The 27,305-nt window shown below is 48.0% G+C and overlaps 1 protein-coding gene across 3 annotated transcripts in view; it reads left to right on the top strand.

Annotated features, from left to right (window-relative positions):
* Positions 1 to 27,305, top strand: part of ST8SIA2 (ST8 alpha-N-acetyl-neuraminide alpha-2,8-sialyltransferase 2) — a 62,796-nt gene that overhangs the window by 18,820 nt on the left and 16,671 nt on the right. Inside the window, exons 2-4 of one of the 3 annotated variants that reach the window (XM_021680518.1) lie at positions 14,264 to 14,326; positions 17,740 to 17,868; positions 21,644 to 21,901. In XM_021680518.1, coding sequence (XP_021536193.1) covers positions 14,264 to 14,326; positions 17,740 to 17,868; positions 21,644 to 21,901 — 450 coding nt within the window. The remainder of the gene's footprint in view (positions 1 to 14,263; positions 14,327 to 17,739; positions 17,869 to 21,643; positions 21,902 to 27,305) is intronic. The other 2 variants (XM_021680519.1, XM_021680520.1) reach the window with 2 other exon arrangements.

Below are 27,305 nucleotides of genomic sequence, written 5' to 3'. Positions count from 1 at the left end.
TTCAATCAGTGAGCCTTGGGGAGCAGCCTCTCACTGTATGATAGGAAGAAGGAAGCTCCCAGATTTTCCTTTCTAGCAGCTTTGTTTCTACACATTGCAGGGGGCAAAGGACTAGGCCTCTGGGTGTTCTTCTTCTGCTTATGGTTGACTTTATCAGTAAGCACTTTGTCAGTTGTCACTGAGAAGGAACAAGAAACTAGTACCCCCTGCCGCTCCCCGCACACCCTCAGGTCCAGCAGGCTTGCTATACCTGGCATAAGAGGGGCTTCTGAGTCAGGGGAGTTAATGGAGAAGGTGGCATGCACTGTTCTGCTACCTGAGTAGCAAAGAGTCGGTCCAGGTAGAAGTAAGTTCAACTACAGAGCCCAGGTAGAACACATACATAAGTGAGGAGTCTCAGTGTAAGACAAGAGGAAGTGGTGAGGACTGTGGGTAAATGGAACCTATTCCCCCCAGCCCCCAATCCCACCAACCTGAGGCACAGCTGCTTCTCAACTCAACCAATTACTATGGCTCAGTGTGGCCAGATCTTCTGATTGTTCAAAAGAGCCAGAAATTAGCATGCTTTACAATAACTATTCCCTTGAGTTTAAAAATATTGGCCTCTGATTTTTAAAATGTTTAGCATATGCAAGCTACCCCCACCCAGACAGGTATTTAGGCCAGATATGACCTGGGGCTGGCACTTCATAAACTCTGAATTAAGTGAATACATATAGAATAAAGGATTCCTGAGGGAGAGCCTGATGTTCAAGGACACAACCTTGGATCCGACCCACACATTCCAGAAACTTCCCTCTGCTTGGTGGAGTTAGCAAGTGGCTATGTGGGAAAATGGAATACAAAGACAGAGAGGACCAGCTCAGAAAGTGTCTCCTGTGCTCTGCTAAGGACTCTGAACTTTATTTTGAAAGCTGTGGGGGTCTGTGAGGGAACCCTGAAGAGTTTCAAGGAGGGACTACCAGACTGTACTTTGCATCTCAGAAAGCTGGGTCCAGTGTGGGAGGGCCTGGCAGAGAATGACTCTCCAAGACAGAGAGGCAGAGAAGATGGAGACCAAGCAGGGATCCAGGGTGAGGCCATGAAGGTCGGCACCTGCTCCCCTCAGGTGTACAATCTGAAGGCTGGGTGGTCTTGGAAGGGGGAATGTGGTGAGGGCGTGTGGGGAGTGTAGATGCCACCTTCATTCTGAATGACCTAGGTAGGCTGTCATCCTGGTCAGGTTTGAGTTCTGTGTGGAGGTATCCAGGATGCCCATGATTCTGGAAGCAGCAGTGAGGTGTGCCTGCCGGGAATCAGGCAGTCATGGCATAGAGACAAGCAATGAAGTTGGGGTTTGGACAAGTGACCCATGCTCAGCAGGGCTCTGAGCTACCCCAGCATGGAGGGGAGGGAAGGCAGGTGGGGAGGAGCTGGGAGAAAGTAGTGCGAAAGGTTCAAGGAACACTTGAAGAAGTGAGGCCACTCGATGGAGGACAGTGTCCATGGCTCGTGGCATATTTCGGGTCTTGCTCAGTTCACCAGCAGAGCAGAGAGAACCGACGTGTGGTCGGACCCGCTCAAGGACCAGGTGGCACTTCGAGAGTTTCTGCAAGAGAGTCCTCCTGAGAGCTCAGTCCAGCACAGCCTGGTAGCCAGTGGATACACCGCGCTCAGCTCTCAACAACGTAACCTCCAGTGATGCCTCCTGCTATTTAGCTGAGAGTTTCTTTGCTGAAGAAAAGGAAGGGCACTACTTCAGTCTCCGGCACACCATCAGTGAGAGTGACGGCAGCCGGTACCACGGCTCTGCCATGGTGAGCACACGCCTTTTCTTCCACCTGCTGGTCCTTATTTCTCCCTCGTGGGCTGCACTGCTGAAAGGCAGCTTCCCTGAGGACAGCTGTCCCACGGGGGCTCAGCAGAGTCCACGCCCAACCATGGTTTGCTCTGATCCAGAGGGCGGAAGCTGTCACCTTAATACTGCAACTGACGTCCCTGTCCGTCCTGTGCTTCTCACTCAGTCCCACAACAGGACCTTGCTTTACCGAGAAGGACATCAAGACCTAGAGGGGTCTAGAGCTGCAAAGCCAGAACCATCAGGAGACAGAGCCCTAGTCCCCTAGCTGATGGTCCTGGCCGTCCTCCTTCATGACACCAACTCTCTGTGCATGGCAACCGCTGGAAAGGCAGGCTGGGGACACATCTGACACCCAGAAGAAACAGGACTTCAAAGTCCTCTCCAACATTGGTGCCCTCGGGGGGTTTCCTCGGGGAAAGGCTGCAGGTGACATTAACGGGGATGCTGTTTCTGAATGCGGCTCCATCAAGAGGTGAACAAAAGAGAGGGAAGAAAGGCTGGCTTAAGGTAGAGGCCTTTCAAGTGGCTGGCGAGGCGAGGCAGTTTCAAGAGCAAAGCATGGCACGCTGGACAGGCATTCTGCTTCTTTTTAAAGAGCACAGATTTATCCATAGCAGTCCACATGAATGAAATGAGAGGTTTTCAGAGCTGCCAAGCTCCCGCTCGGGTTTTTTGCAGGAATATATTTCTAATGCAACGCAAGAGGCAAAGATGACAGCCCCAGAGGCCCAGGGGCTGCCGATAAATGGACACTAAGTAATTGGCCAGTGGAGGTGCTATGGTCTAAATGCTTGTGTCCCCCCAGATTCAGATGTTGGAACCCTAACCCTCAATGTGAAGCTGTTAGGGAGTGGAGCCCTCTGGGAAGTGATTCGGTCATGCGGGTGGGGCCCTCGTGATGGGATGAGTGCCCTGTTCAAGAGACCCCACAAAGCTCCCTCGCTTCCTCCACCACACGAGGTTAGGACAAGAAGTCAGACCTGGATTGGGGTTGGGAGGAAGGGGCTCACCCGACCATGCTGGCTCTCTAATCTCAAACTCCAGGACTGGATCATGTTCTATCCTTACTGGTGTGGTGCAGGTGAAGAATCTAACTTGAATATTTCTCCAGTCAGCTCACCAACTGTCTCACAACCACTTGTTGAGTTCATCTTTGCTTCCTCTTAACTCCCTGGCATCTCCCTGACAGTATATTAAATCCTTACCTGCAGCAGGTGAAGGGTGGGGTGCGGGCTTTCTGCAGGCACAGGAGACCCCCGTTCCTGCTCTGCCACTGTTTTCACTGGACAAATCACTTAACCTTTTGGGACGTGTGTGTTTTATTTTTAAAACTACAATATGGAAATTAACAGGTCCCTGTTATAGAGCCCAGCAAATGAGGTTATTAATATTTTTCACTGATCTCTTTGGAATCTGCATCCCCTTCCTAGAAATATGTTTTATTAACATGTCCATCTGGGACAGGGATTGTCACCTGGGTTGGTAAAGGCATCATTCTTAGGAAGTAAATTTTGCTGGGAAAAGAGAGGTTACTTCATTTAAAAATATATATATTCCAGTATATTTCGTATTTGAAAATTTCATAAAACTAATATTTTGTAAGAAGAACTATAAAAAGTAATGCTGAACAAAATCTTGTTGAGTGTGAATATAAAGAAAAATCAAGACTTTTAACTGAGGACACCCTCTGTCTGGGGAGTAGTGAGAATCCAGCAGGGATTTTATGTCGTTGTAAGTGGAACCTTAAAGTGTTAAGCGGTGATGATTTAATATAACAATGGATTTTCTGAGCCAGAAGGAATCTTAACCATGCCCTGAGGACTCTAACCCATCTCTTCGGTGGGGATCATTCATCATGTCCCTTCCTAGTAGCATATTTCCTCTAGAGGGAGGTCTGTCCCATAGCAGACCCAGGAAGCCCCGACTTTACCTATCCAGGAGGGAAGAAGTAGCCACTGTCATCACACAAGGATGGGGTTCAAATAAGATGGGGAATGAGTAGCATCCATTGCAAGACGTTCACACAAGAGCTCCTCGTTTTGATAGTGTGACGGGGACATAGACCAGATTGGAGGGGTGCCAAGAAAGGGTAGAATGAGGAACACAGACGATTAGTGTAGACAATGCTTTAAGGAGTTTGCAAAGGGCTGGCAAGACATAGAGAAGGTGCTGAGAGGAATATCGAATTAAGGTTGGGTTGTTTATTTAAGACGAGAAAAGCAAAGATATATGTAAATGATAGTGGGTATGAGCCAGTGACATGGCAGAGGAATCAGGAGCTGGGCTCCTGAGCCAGTCTCCTGGGTCCAAATCCTGGTGTCCCAACTTAGTCCCTATGCTGCTCTAGGAAGTATTTCACCTTCTCTGTGCCTGTGTCTTCTCACATGGAATGGATAAGCAGTTCTGCCTCACGGGGCTATTGTGAGGTCCAGGATAAGTATCAGAAGTATGACAGAGCTGAAAGGACATTGTTAAATCTATGGAAGAGAGAAGTAGTTGATAGAACAAGAGTCTCAAAAGGCAGGAAGGGATGCAATTCAGAGCACAGGCAGGTTTGGGTAAGAGAACAGCTAGCTTCTACAGGGTTCCTGGGTTTGGATAAGAGAACAGCTAGCTCCTCTCTTGGAACAAAGGAAGGGAGGAGGCAGACTCCTTCTATTTACAAATATTCATTGAGCCCTTATGATGTCCAGGCACTGTGCCCAACACCGGGGGTGCAGCTGTCAACAAGACAGACACAGCGTTTCCATCACGGAGCTTACATTCCAGGGGCAGAATCAGATACTGCATTTAATACATGACTATGGTGATAAGAAGACAAAAGGAGATGGGAGCGGGGAGGGCCATGATGGGGGGTATAGCAAAGCAGACGCTATTTTAAATGGGGTGGTCAGAAAAGGTCTCTCTGAGAAAGTGACATCTGAGCCCAGGTTTGAAGGAACGGGGAGTGAGTCATGGAGATATCTACAGGAAGAGTGTTCCAAGGAGGGGGGACAGCCATTGCAAAAGCCCTGAGGCTGGAGCAACCCCCTAGAGGGACATGGGTAGGTGGGCAGTGGTGGTGGAAGTGAGGCTAGGATTTCCCTTCTTCCTCCCCAAGCCATGCTTCTGGGAGGCTGAGTCCTCTTCTCTGCAGTGGAGGGACACCTTCAGCTTTCCTGACTCATCTATTTATTCAGCAGCTCTCTCCCCAGCATGTTTGATGTGCAGGAGAAACACACCCCACCCCCCACAACACGGAGATGAGCAGGACCCTGTCCTATGCTTGGTGGCAGTCTGGCAAAGCCACGTGCTAGGTGACGCTGCAGGGGTAGGGAGCACCTTGATGCAGGTAGGACCAGGACACAGAAGTAGGACAAGTGCTCTGGCTCGCTGTAAAGCAGAGCCCTCAGGATGGGGGCAGGGGGCTCTCAGAAAAATCTCTATAGCCTTGAATGGCTTACAGAAGTCTTTTCTGCTGACAGCTTCACTGTCTCCAGCTCAAGTCACAGAATAAATATGTCTCACATCTGAGATTTAACTGCCTTGGTTTCTGGGTTTTTGAGTGTTTTCAGGGTTTTGGAATGCAGCATTCTCTTAGAAGTCTTTCTTTTATAAAGTCCATCTCCTTTATAAAATGGGTATGGATTAGAGGATGGTGAGTCCCACGTGGATGGTAATCAGTGCCTCAGTTTACTCCAAAAAGGCTCTGGTTTGGATGATAAATCATATGGTCTCCCTCTCCCTCACCCCGTTAGAGGTGACAGTTTCATGATGAGAAAGGATCAGCAGTAAACAGGGTACAAAATGTTTGGCATCCAAGTGACTTGTTTACTTGAATTTTGATGTGCAGATGCCTATCTGTACTTTTATACGAAGACTAGAGAAATTCGCTGGAACATAATCAAAGCCCTAAGTTCACATGGATGTTTTCTGAACTTGAGCAAAGGGAAGAGCCAGGAGTGAGCTGGTTCCTTTTTGTACACCGATGGAAGCTGATTAACAAGCAAAAGTTTGCTGAAATCAAAGCAAATGGGTAATATTTAATAATATGCTAATATTTAAAGTGAAAGAAGGGAGGACAGCAGAGAAAGGAGCTGAGCGGCCGATGAGGAGAGCTCAGGGGCATAAGAGACACACCTGTGAGCTCGCTGACTTCACCCTCATCCCTGGCACCGACAGCAGAGATCACAATCGTCATGGAAACACCATTGTCAGGGTCGAACCCCACCCAGGTCTCTTCAGAGCTCTGTGCCCTGCATGTTTCAGTATCTGGGAGGTCCAAGAGCTTCTGTACAATAAGACTCATTGTACAGGAAAGGGTGTCAAAGAGACTTTTGAGTGCATCAGTAGAGCTTGAGGCTGACCTGATGAGCAAGAAGCTGAGTTCATGGAACCAGAGGAGAGAGACAAGCTGGTGACAAGCATGGGTGGCACTGGGAATAAGTCTGAATCTGATGGCACTACCAAGCCAGAAGTGTCATTTGCTGCCCATAAAACTGAAGCTGCAGTGACCTTTACAGTCATGCCATGTCCTGGCTGGCGACCCAGAAGTGACCGGCTGGTTCCAGCTTCCAGTGCGATCCACGGTCACGTGGTAAAGAGCTGGCAGTGCAGGAGTTCATGGTCCTCCTTGGGAGCTGTGACTTCAGGAAAGCTGTGCTTGATCAGAAGGATGTCATCAAAAAGAAATATGGCAAAGACGCCTCCCACGAGGGGGATGAGAGGCATTTTGCTCTTAACTCCTTAGAGCAGAGGTCAGCAAAATGTGGCTCACAGGTCATATCCAGCCAGCCACCTATTATCATGTGGCCCTCAAGCCAAGAATGTTTTGACATTTTTAAAAGGTTGGGGGAAAAAAAATTAAAGGAAGTGTAATGCTAATATCGAGTGCTTTATAATACGTCCTGTGGTGTTCTAAAGCCTTGCATTCATTAGCTCATGCGATCCTTACTAAAACCCCATGAAGTGGATACTGTTACTCATTCTGTAGACCAGGAAACAAACAGAAGCTTCTAGATCAGTTAAATAATAGTCAAAGATCACACAGCTAACAGTTAGTTCAGCTAGAACTCAGACTCAGGGAGTCTTATCACAGAGCCTTGTGCTCTTAACCTGCACCCCCATATGAAAGGTTCTCCAACCCTGTAAGTGTAGATAGAGTAGAAGTCCAAAATAGAGACTCAAGACACACGTTCTGATGAGTTCACAGGAAGGAAGAAGGAAGGGAAGGCTTTATAGAAGAATGACGCCACCTTTCTATCATGATGACAGGACTACTAACTTTGAATCTCAATTAAGCAAACTCCAATCTCCCCCCCAAAAGAATTGCATTCTTCTCATTGTAAAACCTTCAATTTTTCCTCTTGGTCCACAAAGCCTAAAATATTTGCTGTCTCTGGCCCTTTAAAGGAAAAGTTTGCTGACTCGTATCCTGCAGAATACAGAACCTTGGAGTTGCTATGGAATGTGACCAGAAAGGCTGGCTACACTTACAAGGTGGCGAATGGCATGAATGCAGTAGCCTCTAGTTCTTAGAGTTTGGAAAGTACGACCTCAAACTTCAGGTCTCCTCATGAACCCAGCCATTGCATTGCATTACTCCTGACTAGCTGGTGACTGGGTACAAGTCCTTCATCAAGGACTACGCAGTGGTATCTACTGAAGATGCCCTAGATCAGGATGACTAGAAAGCTGGGAAGAAGTTCCCACAAATGCAAGTAATATACAGGTGGTAGGGGGTGGTCTCACAGTGATCAACCCAAAACGAATTACTAAGCCTATGGACAACACCACATGTAACTGCCTTCTGTTCAGAGTGAATCAGAGACCAGTGACAGAGTCTCTTCAGGAATGCAAATTGGCCTGGTCCAAAGGATGGGGTGCCATGTTTCCCACTGTGCTAGGGCAACTGAAAATACTTTTATTGCCAGCCTCATGGTGAGGATCTGCACTGGATCAACAAGGCTGGGCCCCTTGCCCATCTGAGCACTTGGCCAAGTACAACCAGCTCCATGGAGGAGGAGATGGACAGCAAAGCTTAATTTTCTGGCAACAAATTCAGGAAGCTGCTTGCCAAGTAAGTCCTGGGCAGGAGAGCCCCTGACCCATCCAAGCACTGGTCAGCTGGTAGAATCTCTGTTCCTGTTCTAATCACAGGTGCTCAAGGATCAAGACACAAACACTTTGGAGGGGTCTTTCCCTCTCTTGTCTCTGTGATATTCTGCCTCCTTAGAACAGCCACATCAAAAGCTAGGTTTCCGATGCATATTACTACATGAAAGAATCTTTAAAAAATTATACTAAGTGAAAGAAACCAGACACAAAGGTCAACTATTGTATGATTCCACTTATATAAAATATCTAGAATAGACAAATTCATGAAGATAGGAAGTAGAATAGAGGTTACCAGGGGCTGGGGGAAAAAGGGATCAGGAAGATATTGTTTAATGGGTACAGAGTTTCTGTTTCGGTGATTAAAAAAATTTTCTGGAGCTACATAGTGGTAATGGCTACCCAACACTGTGAATATATTTATGCCATTGAATTGCACACTTTAAAAGGGTTAAAATGGGGATTTTATGTTAAGTATATTTTGCCATAATAAAAAAAAGAAAAAACCCACACTTGAACCCTGAACCCAGGAGCCCTAGCTCTGTCCATGTGGCTAACCCCAAATGAATCATCCCTTTCCTTACAGTCCTCTCCACCATGCATCTCTGGGGCCATCTACTTATAGTGTGTCCTTTGGATGTCAACAGGTAGGAACCCCAAGTGGTTTATACAAAAATTGAAGGGAAAAAAATGCATTCAGTATCCTCCCAAAACTCTGAAGGAAGAACCATCTGCAAATTCATGATTTGTGCTTTGGTTTAATCTTTTATTCTCAAAACTAGTCAGTTGTTTAAATTGGGTCTAGACTCTTAATTAAAGCTGACAGTTTGTCTACCGAGCCTGACTCTCCAGTGAGAAACAGAGAACACAGGAGATTCTAAACAGCTACAAGACCCCAACGCGCTAGATGTTACCTTACTCATAAACAACTGGGCTTGGGTGAAGAGGCAACACAGAAACGCAGCTTTTAGGTTTGCTAATTGCTTTTCACTAAAAACAGAGCTAACTGTACATGATGTGTGTTTTGTTTTTTTTTAACATACCATTTTTACGTATTGTCTTAGTTTACCAAGTACACTCTACTTGGAGGGAGTATTGGGTCACTGGTGGAAAGGAGATCACTGTCCTAAAATGCAGGGCTCTAAAGCAATCTCTATCATCACTGTGGCTAAGAATATTCAGCCGCGCCAAATGCACAGTGGTTATTACTAGTATTATACCTTGTTTTATAGAGTTCTTTATGTGTGCAAAGTGCTTTCCCATATGTTTTCTCCTTTGGATGATAAGTGCCTTTGTTTCTATGACTTCAGCACACTGTGAATTATCTTTAGCAACTTTTTTTTACCTGATCATCTTCTTAAGTCACTCAACCAAGCAGGTATCAGCATTCCTCCATTGTAAGGAAGGTAAGCTTAGTTTAATAACAGTGAAGGCAAAACCTAATCAGAAAAAAAAAAAAAAAATCCCTTGTCAATTCATGTGATTCTTGTTGAGCGAAACATCTGCAATCTATTTCTTTGAATGATGGTCTGCCCCATTCTATGGATATCTGAGAGGTGAAACTGTATCTTGTACAGGTGTAAATAATATGCAGGAACACGGCATGCTCACTGGAAGGGAAGACTTTGAAAGAAAAGTCCCACTTAACCTTGAAGTTAGATTTGATTCACTAAGCCATAGTTGGGGAAGGCTGTGAAGGTGAACAAGACAGGGTCCCCCCCCTGTTTTAATATAAGTCTTATTATTATATAGGTATGGTCAGGCCAACAGATCAGGGGATGATTGCCATTAAAAAGGTAGTTCATTATACTCCCAAATCCCAGGTCACTCAGGAGGCAGAGAGATGGGGAAAACCGTGGGCAAGAGCCTTTATTATTGTTCTCACAGGCAGGACAAGCAGGCTGAGGTTGGCTAGTTTGAATAAATCCAGCAGGCTGTAGGACATAGGGTCTGCCCCTAGCTGTCTAATACTTGGCTCTGGGGTGATTAGGGCAAGGGGATAGTAGCCCAGAGTGTGAGACCCCAGTAAGGGAGGTGGCAGGGGTTGGTTGGTTTGCCTTTGAAAGGTGCACTCCCAAGTGAGTTGTTTACTGTCTCTAGGAGTTGGCTAATCCTAGGAGGGGCAGTCCCTCCAGAGTCCACAAGGCTTCAGAATACAGAAAATATCCATTCATCTGGATAAAGAAATGTGGTATATATATACAATGGAATATTATGCAGCCATCAAAAGGAATGAAATCTTGCCATTTGCAACGACGTGGATGGAACTGGAGGGTGTTATGCTGAGCGAAATAAGTCAATCAGAGAAAGACATGTATCATATGACCTCACTGATATGAGGAATTCTTAATCTCAGGAAACAAACTGAGGGTTGCTGGAGTGGTGGGGATGGGAGGGATGGGGTGGCTGGATGATAGACATTGGAGAGGGTATATGCTATGGTGAGTGCTGTGAATTGTGCAAGACTGTTGAATCACAGACCTGTACCTCTGAAACAAATAATACATTATACGTTAAAAAAAAAAAAAGAAGAAGAAGAAGAAGAAGATAGCAGGAGGGGAAGAATGAAGGGAGGGAAATCGGAAGGGGAGACGAACCATGAGAGACGATGGACTCTGAAAAACAAACTGAGGGTTCTAGAGGGGAGGGGGGTGGGAGGATGGGTTAGCCTGGTGATGGGTATTAAAGAGGGCACGTTCTGCATGGAGCACTGGGTGTTATGCACAAACAATGAATCATGGAACACTATATCAAAAACTAGTTGTAATGTATGGTGATTAACATAACAATAAAAAATTAAAAAAACTAATGATGTAATGTATGGTGATTAACATAAGAATAATAATAAAAAAGAATACAGAAAATAAAAGACCTGGTTAATGCATACCCTCCAGGGGCTGACATTCTAGTGTAGTGAGCAGCTGAGGAAACTGCAACCAGGACCAAATCTCCAGGCCCTGGTTTCAACTCTAAGAAGAGGAGTTTGGACTATGCACATGAGATTTCTTTAAAGCTCCCCCCAATTCGTGAGTTCATAAAATAGTTGAAATAATTAAATACACCAGGAAGGTGACAAATGCTGTAAGACAATTGAATGCTCTGGGAGGAGAAGGAAAAGATGGCAGAGAAATGAAAATGGGATGGTTTGGAAGGGAGGCACAGATGTTGGCTCAGGGTTCAGCTCAGGAAGGTGACACGGATGGGCTGGCTGGTGGGAGATCCATTTTCCCGGGGGCACTGGGCAGAAACAAGAGCTAGAGCAGAGATTCTGAATGGAGACAATTTGGCCCCTGCCCCAGGGGACATTTGGTGATGTCTAGACATATTTTTGGTTGTCATAACTTGGGGGGTGAGGAAGGGCTCCTACTGGCATAAAGTGATAGAGGCCAAGATGCTGCTCAACGCCCTACCCCCAACCCCACCAACAAAGAAATATCCCACCCAAATGTCAACAGTGCTGAAGCTGGGTAGTCCTGAGGTAGAGGAAGTATTGGTATGAAAAAGGACCTGGATTTGTGGTGCCCACGTCAGTAGGTCTTGGTGCCACCCAGGACCTGGCCTGGAGGCAGAAGAGAAAGACCTGGGACAGCTGTAGTCAGGCACGTAGTTCTCTCCAAACCCCTGGTCACCTTAAACCAGAGGGCTGCTCTCTCTTCTGATGCCTGCTTCAATTTCATGAAAGCCACTGTGCCCAGGATTTGTTGAGGATTGCTTTTTTGTATAAGCAGAGTTTTAAATTTTTTTTTTTAGATTTTTTTTTAATTTATTTATTTGACAGAGAGAGAGAGAGAGACAGCTAGAGAGGGAACACAAGCAGGGGGAGTGGGAGAGGAGAAGCAGACTCCTGGCCGAGCAGAGAGCCTGATGTGGGGCTCGGTCCCAGGACCCTGGGATCATGACCTGAGCCGAAGGCAGACGCTTAACGACTGAGCCACCCAGGCGCCCCGAGTTTTAAATTTTTATAAAGTCAAATCTGTCTTATATTTTCTGTTATGATTCTTCTTACCCTTCTGAATTTTAAAAAAGTCCTTCACACACACTCTTCATACCTCATCAAAGATTTGATAAATATTCTCTTCCATTTTCTCACCAATTTCTTATGGGATCCCTTCCTTAAATGGGTACCTCTTCAATTCAGTCTTTTCCAGAGGGTGCTAGAAGTATTCTTGGGGATAATAAGACTTTAGGAATTCCAATGATAAATATTTTTGTGTTCATGACTTTGTGTTCTTTTCAAATGCGTATATAATCACAATATCAACTGGTATTTTCACAGATGGCATTGCTTAGGATCAGGAGTTTTTAAAGATGAGTCAGTTTTAAAACTTAAGTAGGTAATGGTGTGAGTGCTAAACAGAAAATGGCAAACTGGTGATAGGAGTATGAGAATGGCTGGCGTTTAGGAAACACTAGTTAAATCACTTGAAATTTATTTTGCTGTGTACTCTAGAGTAACACTCAACTCATTCCCCTCCACCTCACCTCCAGGTTGTTAACCAACTACTCCTAACCATTTATTGAATTTCTCATTGATCATGATTTTTTAAAGTCATACATCAATTCTTATATGCAATCTTTCTGGATGATCTTTTTTGTTCCGTTAACCTTTCATTAGCCTTCAGCTATTACCACACTATTAATTACTGCACTTAATATCTAGCCCTGCAGGTCTTCCTTCCCCGTGAAGAGTACTGATTTTGAGGAGGGGGGTCAGGTTGGGGGGATGTGAAAGGTCAGTGACATGTGGACAGGGGTACAAACAGGAAAGCCCTTGGGGTTTGATCTGAGTAGATAATAGTTATAGGGTCAGAGCTGGCCGATATTCCCAGACCCCTGAGTTAAAAGTGCCAGAACAGAGCTCTGTTCCCAGGGAGGAACAAGGAGGAACAAAAAGGAAATAGTAGGCATTGATTTAAAATGTGAAGAACCAATGATACTCCATGCAATCAAGAATTAGATGGGGAAGGATGGAAATTTGAGACCTGAGGAAAAACCTGAGGGAGGAAGCTCTCGGCAGGACGTAGCATACTTCCTGTTGTTGGGTTGTCTGGCTGTGAAGTGGGAGAATGTTGCCTGTTGCCAAATAATGCTGAAAAGACATTTCAGTCCATTAGGAAAAGGCATGTATGTTTTCACACACATGTATACACAAAATGCACACACAGTGTTATAACTACAGATATGATAACCCTAAAGAAAGCAGACAGAAAAATCCAGACTTATATCCAGTGTAGAGATAAGCATTCACTTCCCCCAAAGAGTTCTCATTAAATCACAGGATCCCTTGAAACACACAGCTTTGCCAGTGATTTAATTGTTTCTTTGGAGTGTTCCAACACCCTGACTGAAAGGCTAGATGGAAATTTTAAAAATGAGAAAAGTATGAAGAAAGAGCTCCTCAACCACACATCCTTATAAATCAGTGGTAGAAAAAAGTATTTAATTTAATAAAAATAATTAGTCTCACAACTTTTTTTTAAAAACACACACAGGGAACAGAGTGGACTAGGTACTGAGGATGGATGGATTCATCTATTCCCTTGGCCCAGTGTGCTAGCAAAGCAGGATGAAACTTCATGGCCCTAGAGGCCCCCTTCAGAATGGAATTTTCCAGAATTGAATGGATGGTGGTGCTGGAAAGAGACCTAGAAGGCTTTTACTCCAAAAACCTATATTCCAGAGGAAGAAGCAAAGGACCCCATTATTAGGACCCCAAACAGCATCTCCCACTTCCCACCCCCCAAAAAGTTACACCACTTATTATTTTTCCTGCCACCAGAAAGCAAATCATTATCGCATTTGGTTGGAGGCAATGATTGAGTCAATCATTGCTGCCTCTGTTGAACTTCTGGTGTCTCAGGTTTGGAATGTGATGGACAACATCCTAACACATGTGAGTGAGAGCAAGAGAAGACCAGGGGCAGATTCTGAATCATGCTAGAGTAAATGCCAAGTCATGCTAAGTCATGCTAGAGCAGATGCTATGTCATGCTGAGTCATGCTGAGGTGTACTATCCTCTGGGATTAACTAGGGGAGATTAATCCCAAAGAAGTTTGCCTCAAGACTCAAATGAAAATCTCAAGTGGAAACCCTGGTACGAATTGAAACAGTGTTCAAGTGGGAAGCCGGAAGGATCTGGAGGCCTACTCCCCTGTAAAATGCTTGGGTCTGTGGCTGGGCCAGGATGTTGCCCATTCTGGAGAAGCCAGAGTGAGATCTCATCCTCCCTCTGTAGTTCTCCAGGCGGGCTGCAGGATCTCCTGGTGATTGAAGAGGGCTTTGCGAAGAAGAGCTGGGTTTATAAATAATGCATTTCCTTTGTCTTGCAGGGATTCTGGAGGCAGAGGTACAATCAGATCAGCTGTGAACAGCTTACATAGCAAATCTAATAGGTTTGTAAATTAGATTTTGTGTTCATTTGTTTTTGCTGTAAGGCAGCTATTAATCTGCTTCTCCTCTTTGCTGGATAGTGCCCTTCTTACTTAGCAAATAGATCCGTTTCGTTTCACTTTGGCTTTGCATTTCCCTGATCACTTTTGGGGAGGAGCTGTCGATAGAAGAGCCCATGAAATGGCCCAAGGTCTAGAGGCTGCAGAGATGGAAAACTCAGATGGGTAAGGCTACTTTCTGGAAAAGAGCCCACATACTTAGAAGCACTTGAGCCACCAATGTGCTTATTCATAACTTGCGTTTTTGCTGAGCAGTGGAAGCTCTAAAGAGAATCGGGTCTTTCACTCGATTTCATTGTGGTAGGTGGCTTATCCAGGAGATTAAGACAGAAAATAAAACATTCAGGAACTTCACAAAGACCTCTTAAAAATATTTAGGGAGTCAACTCAGTAATGTTAATCTTGATTGTTGAATGTACAATCTAAGTTCTGAAAGAGTGTTTTTTCCTGTGATGATCCTTGGCTAGGGGCTGCTCAATACAGAGAAGCAAGCAAATGCTTTGCAAGCCAACAGACCCACACTTGCCACTGGCTGTGGTTGGACCATACCTCTGAGTTCCCATTCTCCACTGATGACAACTGCCCCATAGCTATGACCTACAGTCTATGAGCCTGAGCTTAAGGAACATTGGAAGGAAGAAAGAATGCCACATTATTTGATGTAAATAGCCGCTACTGAAAACGAAGACCTTGTTTTACTTTCTAAATATCCTATTGTGGTCAGTCTGGGAATGAGAGATCCAAATTATTTGGAGTAGGGTCATTATTTGCCCTTCCATAGACTTTTTTTAGGTCTCTTGACCATAAGACCTATTCAATATGTCCATTCCTGACCCCACATGATTCAGGAAAGTGACCCTCTCTCCCTGACGTCATTGCTTCTAGCTATCTAATGACCTCTTAACCACCTGGGAGCTACAAATGAAGATTGCACTCTCTCTTCTACTGTGGAAAAAATGTCCCCTTTTGGAGAAACAAGATCTTGACCCTTGATCTTGCCACAGCTGTGCCCCATGGTAACTTGAGGGTGGAAGAGTCTTACTCAAAATCAAGTATGAGAAGCAGGAAGAAAAAGTCTTGGGAGCTAAGCAGACCTGGATTCAGTCCCTGTGCTTCTTAGCTGGGGCCATGGGCAAATTATTTCTCCCCTCTGAACCTGTTTCCTCATTGAATTAGAACAACCCACCAGTCCAGCTGAGTTTGTGCAACGTAGAGCATGTAAAAACCAGTGACCTGAGGTGGTTCCTGGGTGACCTAATCCATCCCCTCAGTGTTACAGAGAAGAAGGCAGAGGCCAGATATGCAAGGTGACTTGACCAAGTCCCCCAGCTCGACAGCCACAGAGCCAGGTTTAACTCCAGGAAGACCATGGCTGGCAGTGCAGGGTCTCCGCCAAGGTTTCACTAGGAAGTGGAGACAGAAATGGAATTTTACCACTAGTCATGCCAGCGTTTATCTATTTCCCTTCCTCACCTCCACCACTCTGTGTCCCAGAGAAGCCTGGAAACTCCTTCTGGAGTTTTCCAAGAAAATCCCCTGGGCAAGCATCCAGGATAAATACCTCTGCAGATCTTTCTGGCCTGAGAGGGCCTGGGGTCACCCAATGTGCCCCAGTTTCTGGGAAGCTTCACCTTAAGACCGAATCCACCTTAAGCCATAAGATGCCAGGTTCTGGTCACTTATTACCGATGAGAGCGTCAGCTACCCTGTTAGGAAGACAATTTCCCATCACAAGAAGTCAAGTGTTTCTATCACATATACCATCTGATGTAAGCTACAGTGAAGTTCGGGTTCTTGGGGTGGTCCCGAGTGTCACCGCTCCTGCCTGTGGCCTGTGCAGGAGGCAGTGCCAAAGGGTTATAGCCACAAGCAGCTCCCCCTGGAGCCTCACAAGAGGGCAGTCAGTGAGAGGTGCAGGAGACCTCAGGGTCCTTACAGAATTCTAGATCCTTAATGCTGGATATCTTCCTTTCTCCACCCTCTTTCTATAAATGGGGAAACTGAATCTCAGAGAGGTAAAATGATTTACCCACAGTCACACAGCTTGTGAAATCTTTCCATGACACCTTCTGCTTCCTTTCATGAAAGCAACAAAATTTCCAAGGGTCTTCTGTTTCCTCTTCTAGTCCTCTGCAAAAGTTGCATATGTTTGAATCCAAGACCAGTGATATCAGCCAGAGGAGTCATGAATATTGAGCAATGGAGGTGTGTGGGGAGAATGTGCAGAGACAATTTGCCACCCCCAGCTGTATTTCTTCTCTACTTACAAAAAGCAAAATAGAGCATTGGCTGTAGACCTCGTTAAAAGAATTGCATCTTTTTTAACTTGGCTGTTTCAAGATAAATGCCGAGGACATAGATGTTTGGTTTGAATTCTTTAGAGCTCCAAAGTTTGGCATCACAAATCCACTTATCACTCGAAGTGGGAGAATCTGCTTTCAGCACAGACAAAAGCAACACCTGATGTGACCCACACGCATCTGTGCACGTCTGACAGAGGCAGGCTAGCTACTACACTGCCTTTAGAGATGTAATTGTAACCTAGTTTCTTAGAAACCTACTAGCATAGATTTCAAACCTCAGAATTCAAGCGGGTCCTGAATGCTCAGTGTTCCTGAGTCAGGTGGAGAGACGGTGTGCCACCAGAATTGTGATTTGCCCTGGGCATACAGGGCCAACCAGCTCCTTCATCCATCCAGGCTCCCCCAGGGTGAAATTCAAATTCAAATTCAAATTCAAATTCAAATTCTACAAACATTTATTGAGCACCTGCTATGTTAGACCTTTGGGGAATGAAGAAATGAATGAGGGAGCTCTCCTGCTTACAGCCTAGTGGGAGAGGGAGACTGAGAACCGAGAGCTGTGGAACGAGGTGTGAGGTGTCATCTGAGAGTACAAACGGGGCATTGACAGGGTAAGGGGGAGGAGGGGGAAGCTGCAGGCTGCTTCACTTTCCCCTGGTATGAGCTTTTGTTTTCTCTTTATTAAGCTTGTAGACCATCTGATGACACCCAGCTGCTAATGCAACTGCAGAGTTTTGCAAAAGTAACTTGAAGATGTATTACTATTCCAATGGTGACAGCTAGATTTCACTGGGAGGAGACGTTGGGGTGGGGGGTGGGGCGAAAGAAAGTTCTACCACCCCCTTCCCCATCTCCAAACTGGATGTAGCGTATACCTGAGGGAGAGAATTTGTGCATTCTAGAGGATAGACTTCCTTCCCTTCTCGGGTAATAACTGCAATTTTGCTCTCCCGAAGTTTACATCCAAGCCTGTGCAAAAACAAAACTATTAGACTTGTCATTGGCGTGCTAACAGATCATGTCTACCCTCTTTCTCTTTTTTTTCCCTTCCAGAGCTGAAGTTGTAATAAATGGCTCCTCATCACCAGCTGTTGTTGACAGAAGTAATGAAAGCATTAAGCACAACATCCAGCCAGCCTCGGCCAAATGGAGACACAACCAGACGCTTTCTCTGAGGATCAGGTAGTGGTAATCACCTATAGGACAAGAGACAGCCTCGGCCTTCTTCAGCACAAGCTGGCAAATTGCCGCTCTCCATCACCTAAAGAAGTCAGGATAGAAATAAAATGTTTACCTCCCACTGAGGCAGGTTTCATCTGTAAGCGATCAAATGGAAATAAAAACCTGAGACAAGCCCAGCGGCCCAACACACGTGTGCAGTGACTGGGGCTGGGGAGGTGGGCAGGAGCACCCTGCCAAGGTCCTGGGTTCTGGAAGGAGTGAGGCTCTTGGGTCAGCAGCAGCAGGAGCCTGGGAGGTGGAGACCACAGGTGGCTTCTTCCAGGGGATCCAAAGCAAGAGTCCTTCTCGGGCGGGAGACATCCCCTGCTTGCACCAGCCTGGCATCTGTGCCGCCAACTGTGGGTGACCCAGGAGCTGGTATGAAGAGGAGAGGTGTGCTTAGCCAGAGAGCAGCTCTTGTCCTGAGCTTCGAGGGTGATGTCTCAGAGCTCTGCGGTCACTGCGGGGTGGCAGGGATGGAGAGCTGTAAAGAAGGAATTACAACATCAGCATTTTGAGTACTTGACGTTGATATAGTCATGACTGACCCAACAAAGCTTGGTCAGTAGAACCCTGGCATTGTGCTGGGGGCCCGGGGTGCTAACATGAAACAGACATGCTAGCAGGGAGACGCAGATGTAAGACAGGACAGTGCCACGTGATGCACACATTATGAGATGTATTGCATCTCATAAATAGGTGGAAATACAGAGATCACACTGAGGAGAGAACACTTCATTTTGTAAGGGGACGAAGCAGGATAGTCAGGAAAGGAGCAGTGGGATTTGAAAGGTAATTAGGAGTTTGCCAGGCATGCCAAGCTTCGTCCCGCTTGTGCACAGCCTGATGTCTGCTGTTTGTTCTCCGTGCTGCTGGAGCACAAAGTAGGAGGTAAGGCATGTGGATGGGGAGGTTGGCGAGGTAGCTGGACCAGATGGAGAAAGCCTTGACAATGGCGGCCAACCTTCCCTGGCCTTCCACCATGGGGAGGGAGAACAGGGGGCCCAGACCTACCGAAAGTGTCACCGCATGGAGCAGGGAGCTACCCCCGTAGGGTAAGCTCACTGTCAAAATGGAAATGCCCCCACCCCCCAGTTCTCAAGGCTTGGTTTGGGGACATGAGGGGGTGTGGGGGGTGGGGGCTAGAGAGGCATGAGACCCAGGACCCAGCAGCTGAGAAGCCATCTGAAGGAACTGACTCCTGGCACCACCATTCTGCCATCCTCACCAGTGTGCCTTCTGAGGCCCCCTGGGTAGACAGTTGCAGGCCTACGTCACTCACCCTTGGATCAGCAGCACCCTTGGATCGGTCAGTGAGAACACATGCAATAGTCTCCCAGGGTTGCGTTGCTCTTAACCAATTCCCACCCACGTGGTGGCTTAGGACAACAGAAACGTATTCTCTCCCAGCTCTGGGGCCCAAGTTCCAGTTGCTCCCTCTGCAGGGCCGGGAGGGGCGGGGGTTGTTCCTCCAGCCCCTCCTCAGCCCTGTGGCCTCATCGCTCCAATCCCTGCCCCCATCTCTTCTCTGTGTCTGAGTATTTCCCTCTCCCACTTCTTGTAAAGACACTTTTCATTGGCTCTAGGGCCCACCGGATAATCCAGGACCAATTCAAGAGCCTTAATTTCATTACGTCTTCAAAGGTGCTATTTCCAAATTAAGCCACATGACAGGTTATGAGGCTTAGGAAGTAGACATCTATTTGGTGGGGGGACCACCCTGCCACACCATCTGTGAGAGAAATCTTCTCATCAGCACACGCCCACCTGCATCCCCCTGGCCCTTCCTCTGCCTCTGGGTAGACAAGTGGACACTTCACACACACACACACACACACACACTTTCAGAGAAGACCAGGCCATGAGGGCCTGCAAACACACAACCACTCTAGCAGAAACAATGTGCCTTCACCCAGGGGGAAGAAAGAATTCCCTTCAACTTCCTTCAATTAATCACCAAAATTATTATTAATAAAAGATGCTGTAAGTGATTTGGAATGATGTTTAATAATTGATAGTAATTTCTTGTAATTAGTTATAAATCAATTCACTCACAGAGGTGTTTATTTATGGACTTTCTGGGAGACTGTCCTTACTTTTAAACACTTTGGGGTAAGTAATTGCAGAGGTTTTAGCAATTTCCATGCTGTATCAGTTTGTCAAGTTGTATAATTCTTGGTAAAGGGCAGTAAATAAATATAATGCCTCTTTTCCCATCAAGAGATACAAATTATTAAGCAAGGGGTGTCTCCCCTGCACGATGGCAAGAGATCCAGGTCATTAATAAGAAAAGACTAGTGGAAGAAGAGCCTCGTGCCCTGCCGAGCATTCTAGCTACCCCCTGGCTTTGCCAGTCTCCCAAATCTGGGCGCACGTTAGAGCCACCTGCTGAGCTTTAGAAGCATGCAGACACTGAGCCACTCTCAGAGTCAGGATTTCTCAGGTGTGAGCCCAAAGCTTCTGAATTCTTTATAGTTCCCTGAGAGCTTGAATGGGCACCTTACTAGGACACACCGCTGGTGGTTAACATCTCCAGTCCTACAGGCTCTCAAGCATCCGTGTTACCATCTGCACAATGGGGCAACCATCTTGCAAATTCGCCCATTGGCAAAGTGCAGGAAGAAGTGTTGTCCCTCCAGGCTCTGTGGAAAATAAGACTGGCATCATTTTATCTATGCTCGATAGGGGCTTGCTGCAGGAAATGAAGTTCATGTAGGCTAATGTGGGAACCAAATTTCTTTCTCTCTCTGACTTGAATCATTTCTCAAGATCTCTTAGGAGATTCAGACAGTAAACATCCCCACCCCTGGCTAGGATCCCCCAGCTAGGCCTGAGTGGTTTGAGTAAATCTCCCCAGCTGATTCTAAGAAGACACCAGTCCTTTTTCTGACCACACCCCATTCCCTCTGTGTACTTTGCTAGATGATTCTAGAGCATTCCCGCTAAATCAAAGTCATCCTGGAGCCTAGGGAGCTGTCCTTTGCTCACCTTTGTTCTGAAACAGCACAAAGGAATTTCTCTGAGGGACCAGAGAGGATCAATTTTTACAAACCCCAAACTAGACAGCAGCGGGGGGCAGGACAGCACACTCCACGGAATGGACCAGCTCAGGGACAGCAGGCTATGTTCTCCGTCTCTCAAAGGGAGAGTTGACACACCTCACAGTGGAGACTGTGGGATATCCCTTTGCCCAGAGAAGATTTTTGTGGAAGAAAATAGACCACTGGGGAGTGAGAGACAGGTGTCATCCTGGCTTCCTAATCCTGGTCCAGGACCCCCTGTCAGATGCTGGCCCCGAATCCCACTGAGAGGGGAGTGTGATGTATGGTGACCACTGTTTGGAAATGTCCAAGACAGGGGTTCCCTGGGACGTGGGATTTTCAGTACCAAAAGCAGGCTGTCCTGGGCAAACCAGAATGGTGGATCACCCTTCCTTCCAGGGCCTTCTGTGATGAGTTCACACTATGTCCTAAAGGTGTCATTTCCCTGGGCAGTTATCAGCTCTCATAGGAAGAGGCTGTAACCACAAAAACCAGACTGGCCCCACCTTAGTTGCCTCTGGGCTGTTTCTGATACGCCCCACCTAGAACCCATTCTCAGAGGGCACCTGAACTCAGCTTCACCTGTGTGCTGTCTGCATCGGGCCACAGGGGGACAGAGGACAGGAAAAGCTGGTTTGCCAAAAGGCAGTTGGCAACAGGGAGACTTTTTCCTCATGTGCGTTTGGTTTCTGTAGGAAGCAAATCTTGAAGTTCTTGGATGCCGAAAAAGACATCTCTGTCCTCAAGGGGACCCTGAAGCCCGGAGACATCATTCATTACATCTTCGACCGTGACAGCACAATGAACGTGTCCCAGAACCTCTACGATCTCCTCCCCAGAAGCTCTCCCCTGAAGAACAAGCACTTCGGGACTTGTGCCATCGTGGGCAACTCGGGGGTCTTGCTGAACAGCGGCTGTGGGCCGGAGATTGACACGCACAGCTTTGTCATAAGGTAATCGTAGCAGGGACTCTGGGCCCAAAGGGACAGGTAGACTTAAGTGGAGCATGGCCAGTCGTCCCGAGAGGTTGAAACAAGAGACACTGCTTAGGTTAGTCCCCGTTCTCAGCTTTGTGCATTAGAATTTCTTGAGGTGCCTGTAAAAGTCCCAGTGTCCAGACTGTACCCCAGACCAGTTAAGTCAATCTGAGGGGTCAGCAGGATGTAGCCCAGGGAACCCAAACCCTTCTGGTGTACAGCCAAGGTTGAGAATCCCTAACCTGGCACAGAGGTAGGCAGACAATGGCCCACAGCCTGTTTTTATCAATAAAGTTTTATTGGAACATAGTCATGCCCATTCATTTTCATATCCTCAATGGCTAAATTAGTAGGGCAGAGTTGAAGTGTTGCAAGAGAGAGAGCATATGCCAGAATCTGAAAATGGTATCTAGCCCTTTACGGAAAAAGCTTGCCAACCCCTAGATAAAGTCTAGGCCAGCCAGTTGTCAGTTCAAGTTTGCAAACCTCTTATAAGTGTTCTCGAAGGTGGCTCTCTGCTAGTAACTATTATCCTGTAGTCAAAATCTGGGCAGTGAGGGGGTGGCAGAGAAACTTGGACTTGACCATCATTCTCCCTGAAATATCAGCTCTTTGTTCAGTCTCCTGGGACCCATTTGGACTCAGTTACCAACGGCCCTGATACCTGACCCCCAATCCAGACAGACTGGGAACAAGGCCTTGCTGTCCCCTGGTCAGAAGTAGGGCACACAGAGCCTCGAGTTTCATCCCAAACAGTGCCCCAGCCCTGGCAGAAGGGCATACCACATCTCACGTTTCCTCCGGGGCTGTCCTGATGCAAAGAGAGCCTCGTCCTGGGGCTTTGGGAAGCGGCCTGCTCACAGAGCACCCTGAACCTCAGGACGTGGGATTAGACGCTGTGTTTACTCTTTTTTTTTTTTAAGATTTTATTTATTTGACAGAGGGAGACACAGCAAGAGAGGGAACACAAGCAGGGGGAGTGGGAGAGGGAGAAGCAGGCTTCCCGTGGAGCAGGGAGCCCCATGTGGGGCTCGATCCCAGGACCCTGAGATCATGACCTGAGCCGAAGGCAGACGCTTAACGACTGAGCCACCCAGGCACCCCAGATGCTGTGTTTACTCCTGCATCCACCGTGACGGAAGCAGCGGAACTTGGTTTAGCTTGTTAGCCTTTGCCAGATTCTGCCTGTGCCTGGCGTAGCCCGTGGCTCAGCCCCCATTGTCAAAGCCCTCCAGTCTACAGACTCAGGGACAGAGGGGGGATGCAAGGGGGAAGGAAGCAGGGCAGGTGTCTGATGGAAGCCAGAGCAGGGGTGAGGGTGCGGTGGTGGGGGGGTTAAGGGTGCCGGCAGAGGGTAAGAGTAGGGGGTGCCAGGCAGCATGGAGCCGGAGGCCTTCCTGGCTTGGTGTCACACGTATAAGCCATGCCTCTTCCTTGTTTGCATGCTCCACCCTGCCCTGCCCTAGCACTTTCCAGAGGCAAGGACACATTCCAGCCAGTGGTTTCCCTCTGGGGGCACTGACAGCGAGATGAGCAATGTGGTGTGAGAGTCCGGTCTTGGCTCAGCTGCTCATTTGTCACATGACTTGGGAGTGTGTCACTCCCCTTTCTGGACCTCAGTTTAACCACCTGTAGACCGAGCGGGCTGGACTAGCCGTGTTTGAGGTCCTTCCGTTAGGAATACCGTCTGTGCTCTGGCCCAGGGCCCGCAAACCCTGACCAGCCCAGGAGTCAGCGGGAGCGCATTCAAGGGTGGAGTCATCAGGGGTGGGGCCGGAGACTCTGCATTCCTAATGTCCGGCCAGCTGTGGTGCGGCCTGCACTTGGAGAAGCACGGCCACAGCATGCTTTCCTTCCCCCGGGGGTCGTGTCCATACCTGTCCACGGGTGCTTAGTAAAGAGGGCCCTGACGCCAAGGAGAGAGCTCCCCAGAACAACACGTGGTTGTCCTCTGACCTTTAGGTCTGTCTCTGTGTATGGCTCGCACACAGCTGCATGTTTTGGGGGGTGGACTTGAGTGATCTTTTAGGACAAAATTACAAAGGCGCACTGTGACAGACGCCTCGTGATGCCGAGTGGCAGCCCTGGCCCCACCCCCACCCCACCAGGGGCCACTCCTCTGGGCTCTTCCCACCTTGGGGGGGATCACCCACCTCAGCCCGGGGGATCCTACAGGCCACAGCCCCCACGGAGAGGAAATGGGGTGCGATGCTGTGGCCACTGCCTGAGTCGGCATGTGTGAGTGTGCCTGGCCGGTGTCTCCCACGATAGAGCACACTATTCATTCCCTGCCCTGCCTTTCCCTGGGGTGCAGGGAGGTCACCCCACGATTCCACATCACCTCCCCTGTAGCATTTGCCTGTCTGAATGAGAGCTCTCCATGAACCCTGTGTCTCCACCCCACCCACCTCACGCTGACCATGAGCTCCCCCAAAGCAGGCTGCTCCTGTCCATCTCTGGACGCCAGTCCAAGCCTGTGCCTGGCACAGATGAGGGGCTCTGAGCTCGGGCTCTGGGCTCTATGGGATAACAGACACCAGGAGGGTCCTGATGGGATGTTCTCGGTCTCTGTCAATTGAAGTCTTCATCACTTTGCCTTGCTCCATGTTAATTGGGCCCCTCCTCTGTGTGGGAGACCTTGCCCCCTCTCAGAACACTCTACCCTGAACAGTGGGAAGATGCCCTGCATGCAAAATGCAATGAGCTTGCAAAACGCTCAGCCTTCCTGGGGGAGTTCAGGGCAGGCTTCTGGAAGAAGTGGCATTCGAGTTGGCCGACGTTGGCAAATGAAAAAGGTGAGCAGGAGGAAGGAGCATGAGGAAAGGCACGGAAGTGAGAATAACTAGATTCATGGATCGTGGAGGCTGGGGCTTGACTGAGCCTGCTGCCAACATATGGTGCTGCTGGGAACTGGGGCGGGATGGGAGGGCTGGTCCCTGCAGCATCCACGTGAGCCTGCAATGGCAGGTTGAGGAGACTGCCTGACTTGGGGTCATCTATGTACAGAATAAATTCCCAGATGTTTGCGGATGAAAACTTCATTGTGTGCTCACCCTCACACACTCACTCACACAAACACATACACACATGCACACTCACCTTCAATAGGGAGAACCTAATGAACCAATGCCCCTTCACAGACCAATCACCACCCTCATCATGCTCATTAGGCACTTAGCATGTACCAGGTATAATTCGATGCACTTCGTGTTTATTGCCTTAGGTAATTCTTGCAACAACCCTATCAGGAATGTTCCATTTTGGGCTGGTTTCTGAGATGCAGAGAGCCACAGGTCCACAGCACGCACTCGGGTGACCAGGCTCAGGCTGTGGGTCTAGGCAGTCTGGCTCAGAGCCAAACATGAGCCGCCTCTCTCCCCGGCAGATTGCCCCTACCCCGTACCTGTGGCCCTGCCTGTTTCTGGAAGGGACAGATTCCTTTCCAGCCCAGAGTCATGCCTATCAAAGCAGTGCAGCCTACCTACAGAACCCCCACCCAGAATTTGCTCTGGGAGGCCTGGCTTGCTGTTAGATCAAGCTTACTCCCAACCTGATTCCCCCCTACCACCACCCCCATAAGGAAAATTGCCCTGTGAGGGAGGGGCACAGCAGGACAGAGCTGCCCCCATCATCTTCACTCAGGAAGTGACCCTGAGACATGATCATGGGACTAGCCTGGCCCTTACAGCCCTCTCCTGCCTGGAACACCTGCCATGAGCTGGGTCCCATGTTGAATGAGGTGGGGAGCCTGCCTCAGGTTGCTCGCAGCCCCAGGGCTCCTCCAGAGTCTGCAGTAGGGCACTTGGACGACACCCCGACCGACCAGTATTGTAGCTGGGCATGCACTTGCCCGTTTCTTCTCCCCTGGAGAACCTGGAAGCCTACTAGGGGCAGGCTCCACATCACTTCCTTCTCTGCCTCTCCTGCAGCCCCCACTGGTCCATGATAGACTCAGTAGATCTGAACCACATTGAATCCACTCCCCTCTGCTCTCAGGACCTGGAGGTTGGCCCCGGAGGAGGCCCCAGGCTCTCAGGAAGGTCTTGGAAGCCTGGTTTAGCCAGGCTTCAGGACAGTAGGGATAATTGTCCCAAACTGGTGGCCATGATAATGATACCTCATTTCTCTGGCATCTGAGGCAGGGGCCCCTGAAGGTGTCCCAAAGCATTTCCTCCCCCTTGTAGAGTGTAGCCACAGTCAGAGATAGCAAGGTCAGGGTGGGGATGGGGACAGTGGATATTTTAGGGGGTCTAGTCTGAGCACAAACAGGCTTTTGAGTCAGACACATCAGAGACCGAATCCTGGAGGTTCTCTTACTAGCTCTGGACCTCTGAGCAAGTTATGTTGCACATTCTGGCCTTGGTTTCCTCATCTGTAAAGTGAGGGTGATTAATACTGAGTCTGAATAAAATGAGCCGACCTATGTTAAAGGACCAGGGGCTGGCACACACCAGGAGCGCAAGGATGTTAGTTTTCTTTCTGATCATGCTACTTTTTCTCCCCAAATGTTAAAGGAAGAAAGTCCTGGCTTGCAAGGAGGGTGAGTGGTGTCTCTCTGGATCTCATCATTTGGCAATGACCTGTGCCCCTGGTCTTCATGTCTCTAGCCTCTGTTCTATAAACACTTATTCTAGTTGCTCAGACTTAATTCCATTAGTCAAAAGGCTCTTCCACCATCAAATCCTCCATGCAGGAAGCAGCCAGGTGTCCCCTGTGGCCACCCCAGGGTGCACACCCAAGCTGGACCCATGAAGGTGGGAAGGTTCCCCACAAAGCAGGCCTCTGGTGAGATATCAAAGGTTGCCCACCCAGGGTCCCTGTCGAGTTCAGCACGAAATTGCAATGGCCTTTTATAGTTTGTCCTCCCAGACCCAATTCCATCCAACCCAATACGTACTACAACTTCATCTTATTGTTGTCTATCTGTTGCCTAAAATGCAAATTTGTCATGTTACTCTCCTGTTCAAGAATCTTCTGTGGCTCCCTTTTGCCCTTGGAACCACATCTGTGACATGCAGTCTCTGCTTGCTTCTCCAGCTTTGTCTCCTCCACACACTATGCCCCAGGCAGAGCAAATCACTTGCCCCGCCCCCAGATACCCACACTGTTTGCCACCTCTATGCCCTTAGATACATTTCTTGTGCCTACAATGCACAGTGTTCCCTAAACTGCCTGGTCATAAGAATTACCTGACGGGCTTGTAAAAGTATCAGTTCCTCAGCTCACCTGTTGAATCTGGGTCCCCAGGTTAGAGACCTCAGGAATCTGTATTTTTAACTACCGCCTGAGGTGATTCTTCCGCTCTGCAAGCTGGAGAAACACTCTTCTCATAGCCTCATCCACAAAGGGACTAATGCTCATCCATCCTTCTAGATTTCCC

Source organism: Neomonachus schauinslandi, chromosome 9 (genome assembly GCF_002201575.2).
Source record: "Neomonachus schauinslandi chromosome 9, ASM220157v2, whole genome shotgun sequence".
NCBI lineage: Eukaryota > Metazoa > Chordata > Mammalia > Carnivora > Phocidae > Neomonachus > Neomonachus schauinslandi.
Note: the sequence above shows the minus strand (reverse complement) of the source record. Positions and strands in the feature narration are given on the sequence as shown.